At 41.6% G+C, this 20,020-nt stretch overlaps 1 protein-coding gene across 2 annotated transcripts in view; it reads left to right on the top strand.

Annotated features, from left to right (window-relative positions):
* Positions 1-20,020, top strand: part of LOC140127432 (tetratricopeptide repeat protein 24-like) — a 46,471-nt gene that overhangs the window by 12,733 nt on the left and 13,718 nt on the right. For both annotated transcript variants that reach the window (XM_072148121.1, XM_072148122.1), the window contains exons 5-6: positions 8,151-8,279; positions 11,552-11,673. In XM_072148121.1, coding sequence (XP_072004222.1) covers positions 8,151-8,279; positions 11,552-11,673 — 251 coding nt within the window. The remainder of the gene's footprint in view (positions 1-8,150; positions 8,280-11,551; positions 11,674-20,020) is intronic.

The raw sequence follows: 20,020 nt of genomic DNA, 5'->3' as shown, positions 1-20,020 counted from the left end.
AAACATTTTCATTTTTTCAGTTTTATATATATATATATATATATATATATATATATATATATATATATATATAGATTACAACATTTACATTCCTAGATTGATACTAAAATGTTGCTTCCAATTGTGTCCCTATTTTTGTGGGATTTGGTTCAGTTCACTAGTTCCATGTCTGGGCCAGTAAATCCTGCTGACACACAGAGAGAGCTTGTCGAAACAAACTAAATTGTGTGCAAGTAGTAAATGAGGCAGTGTTTTTGGACAGTGTGAACTACTGCTCTCATCGGGTGGGGTATAAAATGTCTTTTCTAAATTCATGTAAAATCTCATCCATTTACATCCTCCAAAGTCACACAAATATGACTCTTCTCCCCTTATTTTCACATGAAATGAGTCAAGTTTTTTTCCCTTGAAATTTATTTTATTAATCCAAAAGTAGACTCTAAACATTTCATATTTCACAGATAAAATGTCATACAGATCCTTTCTTTTTCCACACCCACTCCCTCTGCACCCTCTCCTTTCCACTGGTAGAGAAAAAAAAAATAATACAAATATATATATGGTTCCCATTTTACCCAGATCTGCCTCCACTTAGTCATACCGTTTGGCCCCTGTTGGGCAAACCAGATCCTCTTGTATTGTTTTATTTTTTTTAGTTAGTCCCAGACATTTGTGTGTATCTTACCAAAACCCCTGAATATTAAGAATTTTTTTGAACATAGCCCATATTATTATGTAATACTTTAGAAATCTCCCAAATCTTAAAGGACAACAACCATTCAGAACAACAAAAAACAAAGCAGACGTACTCACCTTTAATGGATCGCCTAGAAGAAAGACTGCCCCGTGCCCACCCACTTCCTACTGGACAAGCCCAACTCCCGCGGCCGGCAGCGCCCCTGGCTTGGAGGTGCTGCAAAGGGGGAAATAATCGCAAGTGTTAGCAATAAATGCCCTCCCAGAACCTTAAAAATAGATTAATCTATCCACACTTGACAAATAATAACTGTGGTAATAAAAGCATCTCTTTCTCTCTATAAATATCTATGTTTCTATCTATCTGTATCTATGAAGGAGATTTATCACTGTTTGTACGCCAGAATACACCAGAATGGCAGCCGGTGGAGAGGGCAGGCACTTTCGTTCACTGGTTATTAAGCAAAAGTATGCCAGGTCAAAGCTGTCGCAGTTTTGCCCGCCAAACACGCAAATTATGTATTTGGCTCAAGCGGATTTGGTTCTATAGTACCTAGAAAAAAATCTTTATTGTGTCATATTAAAGATAAGAATCTCAGATCTTTCAAATCTCATCAAGCATATAGTCATGTAAGCTTTAGGACTGGATATACAGGCTGTTAAATAATAGGCGCAAACTGTACCTTCATCCACAACTTGCATTTTTAACTCCTTAATTTCAGGGACCCTTTTCCCCAGATCCTTGATGGCTGGTGTAGGGTCAGAAGGGCTGCAATCGCAGAAAGATGTCGGGATAGCCATTTTAGATTTAACCAGAGGGCAATTTTTAGTTTCAACATTCCTCTTCATCCTGCTGACCCAAAATGGCTGACCTTGTGCCCTAAATGAAAAACCCTATGACTGACTTATATCATGGTATTTGGGCATGCCCATATTCTCAAGCATTATGAGATCAGGTGCTTAAGGAAGTACAGGAGAATTGTCATTTGTCTTCACCAAACGACCTGTTCCTGCTATTGTTCCATTGTGACGTACTGGTGGACCCTCTTCAGAGAGCTACATGTCCTCCTTTTGGCAACAAAAAGGGCTTTATTGGCTAGATGGTTCATCTTTATTGGCTAGATGGTTCATCTTTATTGGCTAGATGATGTCCTGACTCTTGTAATGTGTTATGTCCTCCTGTAGAGTATAGAGGTGAGGTCAAAACAAGATAGTATGGCAAAAAGCGGGGGTTCAGGGGGGGTTCCTCTGAAACGCAGTTCATTGCGCTTGCCCTTTCATGAGGGCATTGTCCTGGAGTGTGATATGGGGGGTAAGGGGAAGTAAGGGGATGGGGTAGTTAGGGTATAACTGTTATTGTTTTGTTTGTCCGCAGTAAGAGCAATGTGTATATGCTGAAATCAACAGCGTAACTGAGCCTGCACACTTTTCATGGATTTGTACCCAGATTGGCTATTTTGACATTATTTTATTGTATTTTATTCCAAAACTGAAAAAACAAAATGTGAGGAAATTCTAGAAATGACATTTCATCCCCTAACTGTGGGGGCTCTAAGTTTGGTGGTGACAGGTACTCTTTAAGTTACATTCTTTTTTTTCTTACTTTTTTTTTTTATTTATCAAAGCCCCATTTACAAGGGTCAATAACTTGATATGGGGGTAGCAGTCATCCAGCAGATTAATATAGGATTTGCTACAATCACAGACACCAGAATTGTGGCTACCCCCATTTACTAAATGGCACTAATTCAGCACTACATGGTGCACACAAAATGAGACAGGAGCGGCAATAACATTTTTTCTATCTTGTCTCTCCTTCTCCTGTTGCAGTAGCGGGAGAGAAACTGAAACAACACTGAAATATGTTGCAGCAACATTATTACCTGCACCACCCCGCCATCAAAAGGCAGTGGGCGGTCAGAATCATGTGGAACCTGTAAATTGAAGTTTGGCTGCATATTAAGTAAGGAACAATGGATGTAAGCAGGATTTTATAACTTCCCATTCACACATCATAAAAAAATTGTAAGCTAACTTAAGGGCATGCTGTGAATTTCTAAAGTGTGCCATATATATCACAGATGGATTGCTAACAAATGCAGATTGTAACACTACCCATTGTGAACATGTACTTTAGTTGTCGTACATGATTTTTGGTCACTACTTTTTCTTAACAACGACTACTATAAAGCCCTCTATAAAGCCATTGCATTCTATCGACTACTTCACAATATAGTAATCTCATATATTTATGATATATTATGAGATTTTTAAGATCTCTCCTTTATGCTGCTACTCCGTCATTTATACCTACTATGGCTAACTAGGTTTTGAGAATGTTTAGATGATAGGCTCTTCATCAGCATGAAATTACATAAAATATGAATTTACATGGTTGTGATGTCACCATAGACCTGAGGTGCATATTTATCAAGTAATGTGGGGTGACATAGATCCACTAATCTTATTGTCAGGACTCCAAAATGTTTATGCACAGGAAGATCCATCTTCTTTTAGGATGGTTGAACAATTGGATGGCTGAACCATTGATTTAGGCTACATGCACGGCGGGCACACAGCAGCACGTGGGGAGAGGAGGAGGAGGTGAGCGCTGCTCACCCCCGCCCCTCTCCATAGGGATGTATTGTGCACAGCGCCGTAATGCGGGAAAAGATAGGACATGTCCTATCTTTTCCTGGGGTATGGAGCGGTATGGTGCCACACATGTGCTGCATCGTACCGCTTCCGTACGGTGCCATGAGCCCATTGCTGTCTATGGGGGACGTATAATAGCTGCTGTATATAAGTCGGCCGTATATATACGTCCCCCATGCGGCAGTGTGAATGTAGCCTAAGACAGTATTGGAGGCTATCTAATGTGTATAAAGCAGATGCTGAAGGATACATAGCCTTTTCAAAAGCATTAGTCATTTTTTAGATTAGTCACCACTAATTGTACATGACACAGGCTCTTTACCCTTTCTCTTAACCCCTTTTTGCGTTTCAAGAATTCATAATTTTTTTATTTTTCCATGTAAACAAATTACACTTTGTAGTGACGGCATTTAATAATCCATGTTTTGTCCTGGGAAGTGGGAAAAAAATCCAAATGCTGTTAAATTGGTGAAAACTGCATTTTTGTCATTTTCTTGTGGGCTTGGAATTCAAACTTTCACTGTGCATGCCAAATGACACAACTCCTTTATTCTTTAGGCCAATATGATCATGAGGATACTCAATTTATATGGGTTTTAATGTGTTTTAATGCATGAAAAAAGAAAACTTTTCGTACAAATTTTTTTTTCTCTGCTTTATCATGCTTTGGTGTACAGAGCTGTCATTTGTTGCTGGATAAGCTGATGTTTTCTTTGCTACCATTTTTGAGACTGTACAACCTCTTGATCACTTTTTATAAAAAAAATTTATATGCTGCAAAATGGCGTTTTGCATATTAAGGCTCTGTTTTCCATTCCAGGTTTCAATGCCAGGAATAACCATTATTGTATTTTATAGAGTGAATATTTTGGGATGCGGGGATACCTAACATGTTTATGATTTTTACAGTTTATTTATATTTATATGAATTCTAGGGAAATGGGGTGTTTTAACCCTAGGTTGTCTGATTAATTCTACTATTTACTGCCATACTGCATATAGAGATTTTACACATGATCTATTACTGGCACTGGCACATGGTAACAGGTCTTCAGCAAATCTTATAAAGACCTGAGGCTGTCATGGCATCATCGGGGAGCAATGATCTCAGCCAAGATGGCAGCCAGCTTCTGACTGCTGCCAGCGGCAATCAAAGGGATCGGTGCTAGCACTGATTGCAGGTGTTAGCATTGAGTGTTTTCTGCAATATGCAGCAAACACCCAACTTGTAGCCAACCTGCAGCCAAAGTGTGATACAAAGTGTGATACATCCCACGTCGGTAAGGGGTTAATATTCTATTTATGGGAAACCTTAGTTCTGCAAATATGACAACAATAGTTGTTCTGTAGAATCCACACATCTCATCAGAGTAGATGCCGGGAGCTTTCCTGGCGTCTACGATGAACATTTTCATAGACTGCTCTGGCAGGTGGAGGAAGGCTTTTTGCCTCAGTCTGTACAGTATATGTCAGATCCTGGAAGAAACACAGCAAGCTGCATCTTTACATCCTGCTACCTCCCGATGAACAACACTTTCAAAAGATTGCAGCAAGACAGCAGCTCTGGTACAAACAAAACCCTTTTTGTGGAGACTATTGGAAGCAATGGATGATGGATGCAAAGTATTGGATCTCTCCCTGACCTATGAACAGCTATGTCACTCATGAGACATCCTGAAAATGGGCAGCAGCCAATCACAGGTTTCTGATCATATCCACTCCTCCACTATCTTTAAGGAGAGAAGGGTAGAACAGAAAGACATATCCCATTGTATGAGCTAGAATACATCCTAGCCCTCAGTTGTAAGGATATACTGAGAATCCTACTGCATCTTGAAAGAAAGGGCACGGATCTAAACTAAATTGAAATCCATTGGAGCACTTTCAAAAGTATCTAGAACTACTAAATGTATCAACAATTTCCAATATCGTGGTTGTTCACTTGAAATAAGAATCCACCGAATAATAATAATAATAATAATCTTTATTTATATAGCGCCATCATATTACGTAGCGCTTTACAAATCATAGGAAACAAATACAAATATAATATAACATGACAGAGCACAACATTTGTATGGAACAACAGGAGTGAGGTCCCTGCTCGCCAGAGCTTACGGTTTATGAAGATGATGGGGTAACACGAGGTAAAAGAATATTTAATGGTCAAGCCATTCTTCTTAGGGAATAGAACAAAATATAATAAATGGAATTGCTGTCGCTTGAACCACTCAGCCGTCATCTTATATACCAGGTCCAGGGTGAATGGGACTGCAGAGAAGTCTGGTGCCTGTTGGTTGCTGGATAACAGATGGGAGGACGACACAGGACGGGTTAGTAGAAGAGTTAAAACTTCATGCAGTTAATGAGTGTTATAGGCTTGCCTAAAGAAATGGGTTTTAAGAGCACGTTTGAAACTTTGGAGGTTAGGTATTAGTCTGATAGTCCGGGGCAGAGCATTCCATAGAATTGGTGCAGCTCTAGAGAAGTCTTGGAGACGCGAGTGGGAGGTCCGCACTAGGGTAGAGGTTAATCTAAGATCACTGGCGGATCTAAGAGCACGGGTTGGGCGATAGACTGAAATAAGAGAGGAGAGGTAGGAAGGTGCACCGAATCATCTTAAGCATTGCCTTCATGTCTATCTCAGACACATATTGGGGTCTCTTCTTTTTAATATTTTTATCAATAACCTTATAATGGGTTTACACAGTCAAGTTTCAATATTTTCATATGATACTAAGCTGTGTAAAGTAATTAATACAGAGGCGGATAATACAGCATTTCAGAGGGATTCTTTGAAGCTGGAGGAATGGGCGGAGAAATGGCTGATGAGGTTTAAAGGACATCTACCACCAGGATTAAGGACTGTAAACCAAGCTCACTGACATACTTGTGTGTTCCCTCTCTGGCAGGATCTGTTCTTCTTTTAGCTTCTTATGCCCTTGTTTTTGCAAACAAAGGTTTTAAGAGTTATGCAAATAAGTCTGAGGGGCTCCAGGCTCCAAAGATTTTAATGGAGCCTGGATCCCCTCATGGTCATTTGTATAATATTTAAAGTCTTTTTTTGCTTAAAAACAAGGTGTCACGGTTACACCCGCGATCCTCAGTACGGATTGAGGGTGTACCTGTGCCTGCTGCCGCGGTCCCCGCTCCCCCAGCCCTCACTTACCTCTCCTGGCTTCCAGCGTGTAGGCCGCATGCTTCTTCCCTGCAGTCGTGCGCTCCCGCCACTAGGGGGGGCACGCACAGACTTCTCTCAGCCTTAAAGGGCCAGCATCCTCCTTATTGGCTGTGGCATTCCTGGCTCAGATATAAAGCCTGGTCACTCTCAGCATCCCCTGCCGGATCTTCAGGTAATTATACTGGAGAGAAAGCCTTCCTGAGTGTTTCCAGGCGCCTCTGTGTTCTCGTGTTCCTATGGTGGTTCCCGTGTTCCGTGTTGTTTCCCGGTGGCGGTCCTCGTGTTCTGTGGCGGTCCTGGTGTCCTGTGGCGGTCCTAGTGTCCTGTGGCGGTCCTGCCTGCCATCCAAGGTCCTGCCTGCAGTCTGAGGTCCTGCCTGCCTTCCCAAGGTCCTGCCTGCCTTCCCGTGGTCCTGCCTGCCTTCCCGTGGTCCTGCCTGCCTTCCCGTGGTCCTGCCTGCCTTCCCGTGGTCCTGCCTGCCTGCCTTCCCGTGGTCCTGCCTTGGCTGCCACCGCGGTCCTAGTCGCAACCGCGGAGCGACCTGGTGACCTCCCGCCGCAGCAAGACCATCCCGCTTTGCGGCGGGCTGTGGCAAAGACCAGGAGTTCACTTAGACTCTGCTCCCGGGTTGTGGCTAAGGTTGTTATCTCCCGCGGTGGTCCAGGGAGTCCACTGTCTATTCCCCTGAGACTGTGACACAAGGGCATAGGAAACTTAGAGAAAAGCAGATCCTACCAGAGGTTGCTCACAACAGTATGTCAGTCTGCTTGGGTTACAATCCTTGATCCATGGTAGATGTCCTTTATTGTAGGTGAATGTAAAGTTATGCACTTGGGCCATGGAAACAAAATGAACAATTATGTCCTCAACAGTCAATTACTTGGTAAAACGGCAGCTGAAAAAAACTTGGGGGTATTGGTGGAGGGTAAACTTAATTTTAGTGACCAGAGCCAGGCATCTGCTGTTAAATTATTAAAATTATGGGATACATGAAGAGAGGAATAGATTCTCATGATAAGGACATAGTTTTGCCCTTATACAAATCCCTGGTCAGACCACACATGGAATATTATGTACAGTTTTGGGCACCAATGTATAAAAAGAATATAGTAGAACTGGAACGGGAGAGCAACCAACATAATTAGGGGAATGGAGAGATAAGAATACAATGACAGATTACAAAATTTGGGATTATTCAGTTTAGAAAAAAGACAACTGAGGGGAGACCTCATTACAATTTACAAATATCTGAACAGGCAGTACAAGGATTTTTCCAAAGATCTTTTTGGGCCTGTGACCAGGACAAGGGGGCATCCTCCACTCCTAGAGGAGAGGCGATTCTACCATCACCATAGACAAAGGTTCTTTACTGTAAGAGTGGTGAGACTATGGAACTCTCTGCCGCAGGAGGTTGTTATGGCGGACTCTATGTACATGTTCAAGAGAGGCCTGGATGCCTTTCTGGAGAGAAAAAATACCACGGCTTATGGGGAATAAACATTCTCAAAGGTTGGACTTGATGGACTTGCATATTTTTACAGCCTTATGTACTATTATGTAGAGTAGTAATGGTATCCATTAAACTTAATTTGACAATCATTTTCATGATTAATTTCAGGATCACTGGGAGATAGGAGTCCCCAAGGACAGTGCCTCAGCAACTTGGCATTTGCCTACAGCCAACTGAAAAACTATGATCTGGCCGAGTTCTACTACCAGCAAGCACATCAAGCATTTGTGGATGCAGGTAAACTTACAACCATGAAATTTCCCTAAGAGCAGCTAATTAAAAAGGGATGAGTCCTGTGGCATGGAAGGTCGTTAAAGAGGTTTTACTACGAAAAGATACATATGCCTTTTTCTCAGTCCATTAACGAGATCAGATTAGAGATTATAAAATGCTGGCAACAAAATCTATTTCAGTTCAAGTTTATGTATGAGAACATATGTGTAAAATGTGGGTTATATATAGATTTTTAATATGTCAGAGCATCACCCAGGTCTTGGTACCCATGGGACTAAATTCCTTCAAGTTATGTTTCTAGAGATTGGAGTCATACTTTGATGTATTTAGCTAAACTGATCAGCAATTCCTGCCATTGCAGCTCTTGATAAACAGGTAGCAAAGCTGTTGTGACTAGTGATTAAACCCGGCCCATCCACAGTACAAGTGTCACATATAATTTCTCTGACACTCTCAATAGCCTTAGAGGAAACTAAAACAAACACTCTAACAAGGCTCTCTAGGTCTGCAGCAATTTTTATTCAGCAGCCATCACAGGCTGGGCTAAGCAAGTCCTCAACAGATAGCTTCATACTGCTTCAGATCAATAGTAAATGATTGCGAATCTCCCTTTGGAATGGATGGAATAAGATATCCAAGCACAAACCGCAAAGCAGAGCAGCATGAGCCATCCTTCTACCCTGTTGTACAAGTCTGTCTTGGATGGAGCTCAGCGTTAGAATTTTCGGCTGTATGATTATGACCGAGTTGTGTTCTTCTAAACACTCAATATTTTCTGAGATGCTTTGTAGTATTTACTGCTGTGTGAAAAGTCGATAACTGTAGAATGAATCCAACTATTAAATATTTTTTTTCTTCATGAGACATTTTGATTTCTGCCAAAACATTTGATTTCTAGAAACAGTAGGCACATTTAGTGTGGCAGATATCCGGTAAGAATATTTGCAGACAAAATCGTTACCACAATGTTGTCGACAAATAGTTTTAAAAAACTTTGCAATTAATTTTTCTTGTATTATTGGCTAACCAGAAGGCCACCCTATATATGAATCTTTTTATTTTATTTTTTTATTGACATGAATAAAGATTTGGTTTTGCTAGACAAAATTTTAAAGGCACAATTTAGTGTTCCATAGAAAGTGGGATTTGCTTTGCATCCCAATCATATTTTTTATTTTTCCATTGACAACATATACAAGGATTTGGTTTTTGAAGAATCAACTAAATTTTGGACTCCATGTGACTTTTTGAACACTTTTAAAATTTATTTTATTTAGAAAGACAGACTAAAGAAAAGGAGCTGTCCTAACTAGCTATGTATCTTCCTGAATAAATAATGGGATATTTCAATGTCCTGGACTTTTTACTCATAAGAGATATTGGCCCAGATGTCACCTTGTTTTAGCACTCCAGCACATTGCAATTCTGCATCACGCAGTTGGTGGCTGTTGTGGGTATGTGGTTTTCGACATGAGACACCATATACAAACAGAGGCCGGCAATGATGGGAACTGAACTGGAGCACAGGAAGTAGGTGAGTATAGCTTGTTGGTCATTTTTTAGCCTTTGGGCCCATATGCAATAAGACTCTTATTACAGACAACCCCTTTAACTCTACTGCCTGGCAGATCCTTTCTTCTCCACTGTTCTTATCTGCCTCTTCTCTCTGACCCTCCCTCCACTGGTAACTCATTGAACAACAAATTCAGCCAGTACTGTCTCATATCTCTGATGCTTTGTTCTATTACTATCAATTCTCCTTACAACCACCTCCAAGACCTCTCCCATGAAACACGCAAGAAGAGACATGGGTTTCAATGCAGACTCAGGCAAAAAATCTACTTTCAGGTGCTGTATTTTATTAATACAGATTAAAATCTAAATATTAAAACTTGGTAATTCACCATGAGCACTTGGGATTTCCTTCTATAAAAAACAATATAGAATCAATGGAATAATTTTTGATACTATTTAATATTAATATTTTTAATAATCTGAATTAATAATATATATTTACTTTTGCCGGTGGAGTGCCTAAAAGTGGATTTGATAGCATAGCAGACCCATCTCATCAGCTTTTCACAATCCCATATGGTGAGAACCCACCTATACGATACACTCTTTTATATAAACTTATATGCTGACATACTACATTATAAAGGCACCTGCCCCCCCCCCTCCCTTTTCTCCTTTTTTCCTTGTCTTTGTGTGAATGAAACCTTCACTGACAGGGTACTTCTTCCATAGTGCCTAGTATAGTTTTGGGTCTTATGTGCTTATTATATGGACATATAACCAGTTGCGTAACTACAGTGGTAGCTGCCATAGCAGCTGCTATGGGGCTCAGTGTCAGAGGGCTCTGGCATTTGCCCGGACGCTAAAGAATGGATAATGTGGCCCATTATATACACATTATGCTGCACATTGTACATGTATATTGAATAGGCAGTCCTGATAAGAAATGTCAGGGAAGAGAGAGGGGACATCTCTAATTCCTGCCATGTACTTCTCCCATGTGGTCAGCAGCTACCGGGACAGATCTCTGTAAGTGTGTGCGGGTAAGTGTATTAATGTGTCTGTGTGTAAGAGTGTATAAATGTGAGTGTGCAAATATGTACATATATAGTGGCCCCATTCAGAAATCTACTGTGGGGCCCTGCCTCTCGTAGTTACGTCCCTGCATTTAACATATGTGAATATACAGCACAATGAAAAAATGATACAAATAAAAAGCAATGGTATTAATAAAAAATAATGGTATTTTGTATGTAATTAAAGGGGAAATGTTTATTCAAAGGAAATCTACCACCAGTCTGACTTTTTTTTAGCTAAAGGCACTTACTGGTGGGCTCTGTGCTGCTGATTCCAGAACATATCTTGGTTAGGCACAAACACCTTTGCTTTTGGCAAAAAATCAACTTTAGATGATATTCAAATGGTCTCTGTGACAATTGGATTTTAAAAACGTTGGATTATCATCAGAACCAGGATTAACAATAAATCTTAATTGCAGACACCTTTAATAACTTTTATAGTCGGGTGTTCTTAAGTAGGGGACCGCCTATACTCTCCTATGCAATGATTTGACAGATTGTATAATTCAGAAATCTTTATGTATTTCAGTTTAATCTCTATAAGAGGGGAACACCTGTTCCAAATAGAGAGGATTCAGACCCTGAATCCTACTACATACATTTCCTGTGCACATCTGCCATAAATGACAATACCATTACAATACAGTGCCATTTACACAAAACAGTCGTTTGTGTTGACAGGTGACATTCTACGGCAATGTCTTGTCAGTGAAGGTTTGGGCGCCACATACTTTTGCCTGGGAAATCTGGACCAAGCTATTTCCCACTACAAGCAAGCATTGACCCTGTCTGGAAAATCGAAGGTATCATAATTTTGTGATTAACTGAAATTATAGATGTTATAGTTAGTAATGATTCAAAGCAAGTTCAGTTTGGGTTCATATCTTATCGTTCTGAACCAATCTGAACTTGTTTAGTTAGTCTTTCAATTTTTTTAAATTTGTCTTCACCCTTCAAAAGCCCTGGGATGAATTCCTCCATTTTAAAAGATTTGTCCAAAACGAAACAGAAAACATGTCATGGACATGCTTCGTAAGCTGAAACATAATTGATATCAAGTCTAAGAACCACTGAATATATTATGTCATCTCAATTGTTCACTTTAAAGGACCAATTAATTTAAAAACCTCCAGCATCATATCAAGATTTCTGGTAATATTCTCATTTATTTTTCTTATGTTTTGTCTCAAAACGGAGAAATATATTATGTATATGTTTTATATGGCCTTAAAGGGGTTGTCTACTTAGCCCTAAGTCTCTTAAACATAAGATAAAGTCTCTTGTTTGCCGCGAGGTTTTATCCGCACACCCCTGATATGGGAGTGGTTATCACAAGTGTTTATTACAAAGGGTGTGTAGACAGTAATGACTACATGGTCACATGGCCTGCAGCTTCCCCCGCCAAATTGAAACTTCATTGTGGTAAGTATAATATGGGTGACCCTGTTAGGCTGTTATTCTGTTAAGTGTCAACTCCTTTAAGGTTTCACATATTGTTGACCTATTAACATTACACACGTGGAAATCCCTGGTGAGCCACAGCAGGATAGGCCACCAATATCATCTTCCTGGAAAAGTTCTAAAACCTCTACTGCATAATAGTCTCAAAAAAATTAACTCTGATTAAGTTATATTCAAACAATACTAATCCTGCCCAAATTTGACCATGATGATTAGACAGATAATTTTCTCTCATCCTCGGTTAGTAGACCATTAACATGTCCAAACCACTTATACACAGTAAAAGCAATAGAAAAACAGCATCCCATAATTTTTCTGACTGAAGGAGGCAATTTCTGTCTATCTGATCTGACTTTTTCTCATATGCACAAACCAATTATCACTACACACAGTCATAATCTGCCAGATTGAAAGGAAAATCATGTGTAAACACAGTTTAATCTCAAAAGACAGAACACATTTTTGAGGACAATCTTCTCAAATATTGACAGATGCATTCTGGTAGGAAAGAGCGGGAATCTATAGTAAAAAGAGATTTTAGTTTCCTACAAACTACCTGGTTATTGAACAAACAGTTGTCTTCCTTGCAGTAATTGGATATCTACAGTACAATGCGGGACATAGATAATTCTTCAGAATTTCTTTTATCATAGTGGATTCCAGAGAATTTGAGTTTAAAGGGGTTGGCCACTTTACCTTATGTTTTTTGTAATATGTGTGTAAGTGTGGGGGCAGGATATTAGGTAACTTACCAATATACATTTATTAAAAGTTCTGCACTTATTGATATCTTAAGTGAACCCTAATCGGCCAGACATTCCTGTCCTTAAAATGGCTGCAGATGGAGGGTCATGTGATCTCTAACTGTCCATAAGCAATCCACCTACCAGGACCTTAATGTTCTATTCATGAATACTGTAATAAGCGCTTTGCAGAGCGATTGCTCATGGACAGCTAAGATCACATGACATGGACAGGAATGTCTGGCTGGTAAAGGACAAGAGGTAAATTACCTAATATCCTGTCCCACACTTTTACACACATTACAAATAACATGAGGTAAAGTGGCCAAACCCTTTAAAGTAGTATAATTTACGTATTTATAAAAATCAGAATTCCTTAAACCTCTTTCTGGTCATCAATCTGCATGTATCTACGTGGTAATTAGCGTGTCAGAGGGGAGGAACTAAGTTTTGGTCTTCGGGAAACGGAGGCATTACCATTGGGCAAAGTTAAACGCATCTGATCATTAATAGACACCACATGTTTTGCATGTACAATGCAATCCGGCCGGAAGGTGTGGATGTGGCCTTACAAGGCCCATTAACAGGTAGAGCCATTGGATTGGAAGTGCTAGTAGGTATGACTTTCCTGCATACTGTAACTTTATAAAATGAAGCTTAGGGCAAAAAAAAATTAAGGTCTAACATTGGTTAGAAAACCTAACACCTGGATGCCCAACCTTATCGGTTAAAAACATCAGGACCCATAGGGGCAGAGTTATCATCAGACAGGCTCCTTGGGACCGTTCTATGTCTGTCTTTGGATCTCTGCTGCTCATCAGATTCATTAAAGTGGCTTTGGCCCTTTAATAAATGTTCTTATACTGTAAATTTGTCTGGGATTTTTCTTTCAAAAAGGCGCAAAATGCACCAAAAGTCGCAGCATATACAGGGGACGCAAGTCATGAATCTGGCGTTGCACTAGCAGTTGTTCTATGTTTACGCCAGTATATTGAAGTGGTGGGAATAGTCAATGAAAAGTCGACTTTTATACGCCAAATAAACCCAGCAAAACCAATGATAAATCTCCCATAGTCTCTTTTGCCTTCCGTGATCCGCATCAGTGAAGAACAACCAATAGGTTTCCAATGTTTTTGTACGGACAACAGATCCTTTAAAAAAAAAAAAAAAAAACAGCCAATGTGAAAACACTTGTTGTTGAAACCAATTTCTCAGTAAGGCATCTTTGAAAATTACTGAATTTCTGATCTGAAAACAGCACCAGTGTGAAAGGGCCCTTAGTGTCTACTCAATGGTAAATGGGATCAAGTGGATTCATTAAAGGACACCTGTCATCAGGTCTGTGTCACTAGTCCTGTCACCTCTACCTGTTGGAGCAGCTCACAAGGATCCCATCCCAGCCTTTATCTAGTTATTTCATACATTATTCATTGTAAAATCATCTATTCTTTATCATGTAAATGAGGCTGGTCACATGGTCAGAGGCAGTGATGTCACCCCTGTTACCCCTCCCCTCTCCTCCCCCTGCTCATGTCTGTGTGTAATGTATAGTAAAGCATGGCTAGTGTGTACTGCATCTGCTGACATGCTGCATCCTCCTAATATACAGGTGAGAGACACAGACATCAGCTACACATGAATCTGACATGTTCTGCTGTAACATGGCTGCCTGGAGCTGCTGTATCTCTCCTATACACACACACACATGCACACACAGGCTGCAGGGGGCGTGGCCACCAGCACCAGGAAGCACATCATTATACAGCCTCACATCATTATACAGGCTGTCAGTCATGCACTGGGGGTGTGGCTGTGCCTCCCACTCATGAATAGAGTGGACAGCTTGAATATGCTAATGCTTCATTGGACATTTCACAGGTCATTTGCATACAGCTTTAGGACCTCATTGCTCAGGTTTACAGGCATGTAGAGGAACAATGAAGGGATAGAGGCAATGCTCTCTAATGGCAGTTTATGAAAATATATTTAGTTTAGGGGGGTTATTTTGCATGACGGGTTCTCTTTAACTGATTCTTATTGTTTTGCAGCAAAAGTGAAGAAAATACTGCGTGAGTCGACTTTTTAGAGTATAAAGATCTGTTGAGACACTTTAATTTTGTACCTTCATTAATGAATTTCATAGACGGTAAAATGTATCTAGAACAACAGATAAAAACAACAAGGGACAGTATCACGGTTTAAATACTTGTATAATACATGCTATAAATATTTCATCAAGATAGTTTAATGCATTTCAACACTGATAGGATTATTGAAAAAACATGATTATCAGCTATAAGACACAGTATTCTTCATACCAAAGCGTGGCTGACAATAGATTTGTAGACTTCAGCTCCTTATCTGGATGATAACAGGCCTGCTGTGGTGGGAATTATCTTACACAGCAAACAATCCTCATTGTCATTGCAGATAAATCATACTTAATAGGATTGCAATGAATTAGAGGCATCAGTGTGTTTGCAGTGTTTGGTGTACTGTCAGATCTTCCTAATCAAGCATCATGTAGCCGCGGAATGAAGACAATCACAGTGGTGCCACTTTACTTGGCCACTTGGAGATGAGAGACTAACTATGCAGTAATTATCAGTTATTTGGCGATTGTATAACTGAGATTTACTAGGATTTCTAAGCAATGAGTTCCTCACAAGGGCATGAATCACAGAAAGCCGGTTAGAGTCATTCTCGCAGTAATGAAATGCATTCAATGAATAGCTGGGAAAAACAGACGCGTTTCAAAGCACCTCCAAAGATGTTTTGTAATGCTTTGCTTTTGACCACTGATTCCAGTGTTCAAGGATAAAAGCTGAAAAAGTAGAAATGTACTGCAGGTTATGTTGTTTGTGCTAGATGCTACAGTATAGTCATATGAGTGTATCACAAGGCCAACAGCACACAAGAAAGTAGAAAACATTTAATATCTATAAAAATCCCTTAACATGCGTGTATAAATACAGTATAAAAGCAGTCAGCTATTGAACCCTTTCATGACCAAGAGTCACTGATACCTATAATAATCTTTATTCTTATAGCGCCCTCATATTCCATAGCGCTTTACAAATCATAGGGGACATATACAAATATAATCCTACATTACAGAGTACAAGCAGTCATATGGAACAATAGGAGTGAGATCCCTGCTCACAAGAGCTTACAGACTATGAGGCACATATGTCAAACTTTTTGCTTGCCTTTTTCTTTTGAGACTTTTGATGGTGCTTGGGCTAATTTGCGTCTTTTTTGCGCCTAAAATAGTGTCCCTTCTAAGTTTGAATTGTCCAGTTTTCTGTAGTATTCACTGAGTTATCACTAGAGATGAGCGAGCACTAAAATGCTCGGGTACTCGTTATTCGAGACGAACTTTTCCCGATGCTCGTTTCGAGTAACGAGCCCCATTGAAGTCAATGGGAGACTCGAGCATTTTTCAAGGGGACCAAGGCTCTGCACAGGGAAGCTTGGCCAAACACCTGGGAACCTCAGAAAAGGATGGAAACACCACGGAAATGGACAGGAAACAGCAGGGGCAGCATGCATGGATGCCTCTGAGGCTGCTTAAATGCACCATTATGCCAAAATTATGGGCAACAGCATGGCCATGACAGAGTGACAGAATGAAGCTAGATAGCATCTAAAACATCCAATAATTGACCCTGACACTATAGGGGACGGCATGCAGAGGCAGCGGCAGCAGTGGAAGGCTAGAGAGTGGCATGGCGACATACCCTAAATGGACTCAGGCTTCAAACCAATGGGTAGCAGAGAGGAACCAAAGGAGGTGAGCAAGAAGCGTTCAAATAATATCGGTACATGATAAAAGTTTGCCAGTATATTTTGTGGATTACACAGCAGGGTGGCGACAAAGTTAACATGGAAGCCATGAAAACAATCCAAAATTCTGCCTGACACAGCTCGTTTGATAAGGGGACGATGTATGGAGGCAGTGAACTAGTAGTAGATTAAAGGTGCTGCAGTTAAAACTATGTTAGTTGGTTCTTGGCATGGAGCTGGCGCTCCGCTGCCAGGCGAGCTTTCGCCAATCCAAGCCCCTGTCTCTAGGCTACTCCCCAAACAGCACTTCTAAGAACCTTTCGGATAAGATCAAGTGTAGTAGCGTTCTTATAAGTTTGGGATATGGCGGGTGAGGGGAATGTAAACATCTGCGCAAGAAGCGCTGAAATAATATCCGTAAATGAAAAAAGTTTTCCAGTATATTTTGTGGCTTACACAGCAGGGTGGCGACAAAGTTAACAAGTTTGATGTGGAATGCCCTGCAATAGCTCTTGGGCGGTGTGCCTTTTATCACCTAGGCTCAGCAGTTTGAGCACCGCCTGCTGTCGCTTAGCAACGGCACTGCTGCTGTGCCTAGAGCTACCGACTGATGGCGCCATGCCCACGGATGGTAATTCGGAGGAGGAGGAGGTGGAGGAGGGGTGGGAGGATTTGGAGGTATAGTAGGCCTTTGAGACCTGGACCGAGGTAGGCCCCGCAATCCTCTGCGTCGGCAGTATATGACCAGCCCCAGGGTCAGACTCGGTCCCAGCCTGCACCAAGTTAAGTGTAGTAGCGTTCTTATAAGTTTGGGATATGGCGGGTGAGGGGAATGTAAACAGATGCGCAAGAAGCGCATGATGCGCCTGGAGCTGGCGCTCCGCTGCTAGGCGAGCTTTCGCCAATCCAAGCCCCTGTCTCTAGGCTACTCCCCAAACAGCACTTCTAAGAACCTTTTGTATAAGATCAAGTGTAGTAGCGTTCTTATAAGTTTAGGATATGGCGGGTGAGGGGAATGTAAACAGATGCGCAAGAAGCGCTGAAATAATATCCGTAAATGGTAAAAGTTTGCCAGTGTATTTTGTGGATAACACAGCAGGGTGGCGACAAAGTTAACAACTTTGATGTGGAATCCATGAAAACAACCCAAATTTCGGCCTGACAAACCTCGTTTGATAAAGGGACGATGTATGGAGGCAGCTATATGGACGACTTTTGGAGGTAGCAATGGAGACAACGTGTGGAGGCTGCTATGGAGACAATTCAATTTGGATAGTGCCTGTATGTGGCAGTCCAAAAAATTTTTCAAACCAGAGGAGCAGGTAGGTGGCCCTCCAGAAAAATGGAATAGATTGAGTGCCTGTATGTGGCAGTCCAAAAAAGTTTTCAAACCAGAGGAGCAGGTAGGTGGCCCTCCAGAAAAATGGAATAGATTGAGTGCCTGTATGTGGCAGTCCAAAAAATTTTTCAAACCAGAGGAGCAGGTAGGTGGCCCTCCAGAAAAATGGAATAGATTGAGTGCCTGTATGTGGCAGTCCAAAAAGTTTTTAAACCAGAGGAGCAGGTAGGTGGCCCTCCAGAAAAATGGAATAGATTGAGTGCCTGTATGTGGCAGTCCAAAAAAGTTTTTAAACCAGAGGAGCAGGTAGGTGGCCCTCCAGAAAAATGGAATAGATTGAGTGCCTGTATGTGGCAGTCCCAAAAAATTGTTTAAAACAGAGGACCGAAAGGTGGCCCTCCAGAAAAATTGAATAGATTGAGTGCCTGTATGTGGCACTCCCAAAAATTGTTTAAAACAGAGGACCGTGTCGGTGGCCCTCCAGAAAAATTAAATGCATAAAGTACTATACCTAGAGCCAGTGGGCCCTGTCAAAAAACAGCCAGTTTCCTCTGCTTTACTGTAGAAAGAGGAGGAGAAGGAGGAAAATGAGGAGGAGGAGGAGTGGATAAATTATTCAGGTTGAGCTTCCTTCACCTGCTGGAGATTTGAAATTAGGAGAAATCCATGCTTTATTCATCTTGATAAGCGTCAGCCTGTCAGCGCTGTCAGTCGACAGGCGTGTACGCTTATCGGTGATGATGCCACCAGCTGCACAGAAAACCCGCTCTGACAAGACGCTAGCGGCAGGGCAGGCAAGAACCTCCAAGTTCGTGCCACATGTCCAGCTTTGAAACCCAGTAGTTGTAGGGAGCTGTGTGATCATTTAGGACGATGGTATGGTCAGCTACGTACTCCCTCACCATCTTTCTGTAAAGATCAGCCCTACTCTGCCGAGACTGGGGACAGGTGACAGTGTCTTGCTGGGGTGACATAAAGCTGGCAAAAGCCTTGTAAAGCGTACCCTTGCCAGTGCTGGACAAGCTGCCTGCTCGCCTACTCTCCCTCGCTACTTGTCCCGCAGAACTACGCACTCTGCCGCTAGCGCTGTCAGAAGGGAAATACTGTTTCAGCTTGTGCACCAGGGCCTGCTGGTATTCATGCATTCTCACACTCCTTTCCTCTCCAGGGATGAGAGTGGAAAGATTTTGCTTGTACCGTGGGTCCAGGAGAGTGAACACCCAGTAATCGGTGCTGGAATAAATTCTTTGAACGCGAGGGTCACGGGATAGGCAGCCTAGCATGAAATCTGCCATATGCGCCAGAGTACCAACGCGTAAGAATTCACTCCCCTCACTGGCCTGACTGTCCATTTCCTCCTCCTCCAACTCCTCTTCTTCTGCCCATACACGCTCAACAGTGTAGGACTCAACAATGGTCCCCTCTTGTGTCTCGCCAACATTCTCCTCCTCTTCCTCCTCATCCTCCTCCACCTCCACCTCCTCCGATATGCGCTGAGAAACAGACCTAAGGGTGCTTTGGCTATCAACAAGGGAATCTTCTTCCCCTGTCTCTTGTGAGGAGCGCAAAGCTTCCGACTTCATGCTGACCAGAGAGTTTTTCAACAGGCCAAGCAGCGGGATGGTGAGGCTGATGATGGCGGCATCGCCACTGACCATCTGTGTTGACTCCTCAAAGTTACTCAGCACCTGACAGATATCAGACATCCACGTCCACTCCTCATTGTAGACTTGAGGAAGCTGACTGACCTGACTACCAGTTCTGGTGGAAGTTGACATCTGGCAGTCTACAATCGCTCGGCGCTGCTGGTAAACTCTGGAT

This window comes from Engystomops pustulosus, chromosome 4 (genome assembly GCF_040894005.1).
Source record: "Engystomops pustulosus chromosome 4, aEngPut4.maternal, whole genome shotgun sequence".
NCBI classification, from domain to species: domain Eukaryota; kingdom Metazoa; phylum Chordata; class Amphibia; order Anura; family Leptodactylidae; genus Engystomops; species Engystomops pustulosus.
Note: the sequence above shows the minus strand (reverse complement) of the source record. Positions and strands in the feature narration are given on the sequence as shown.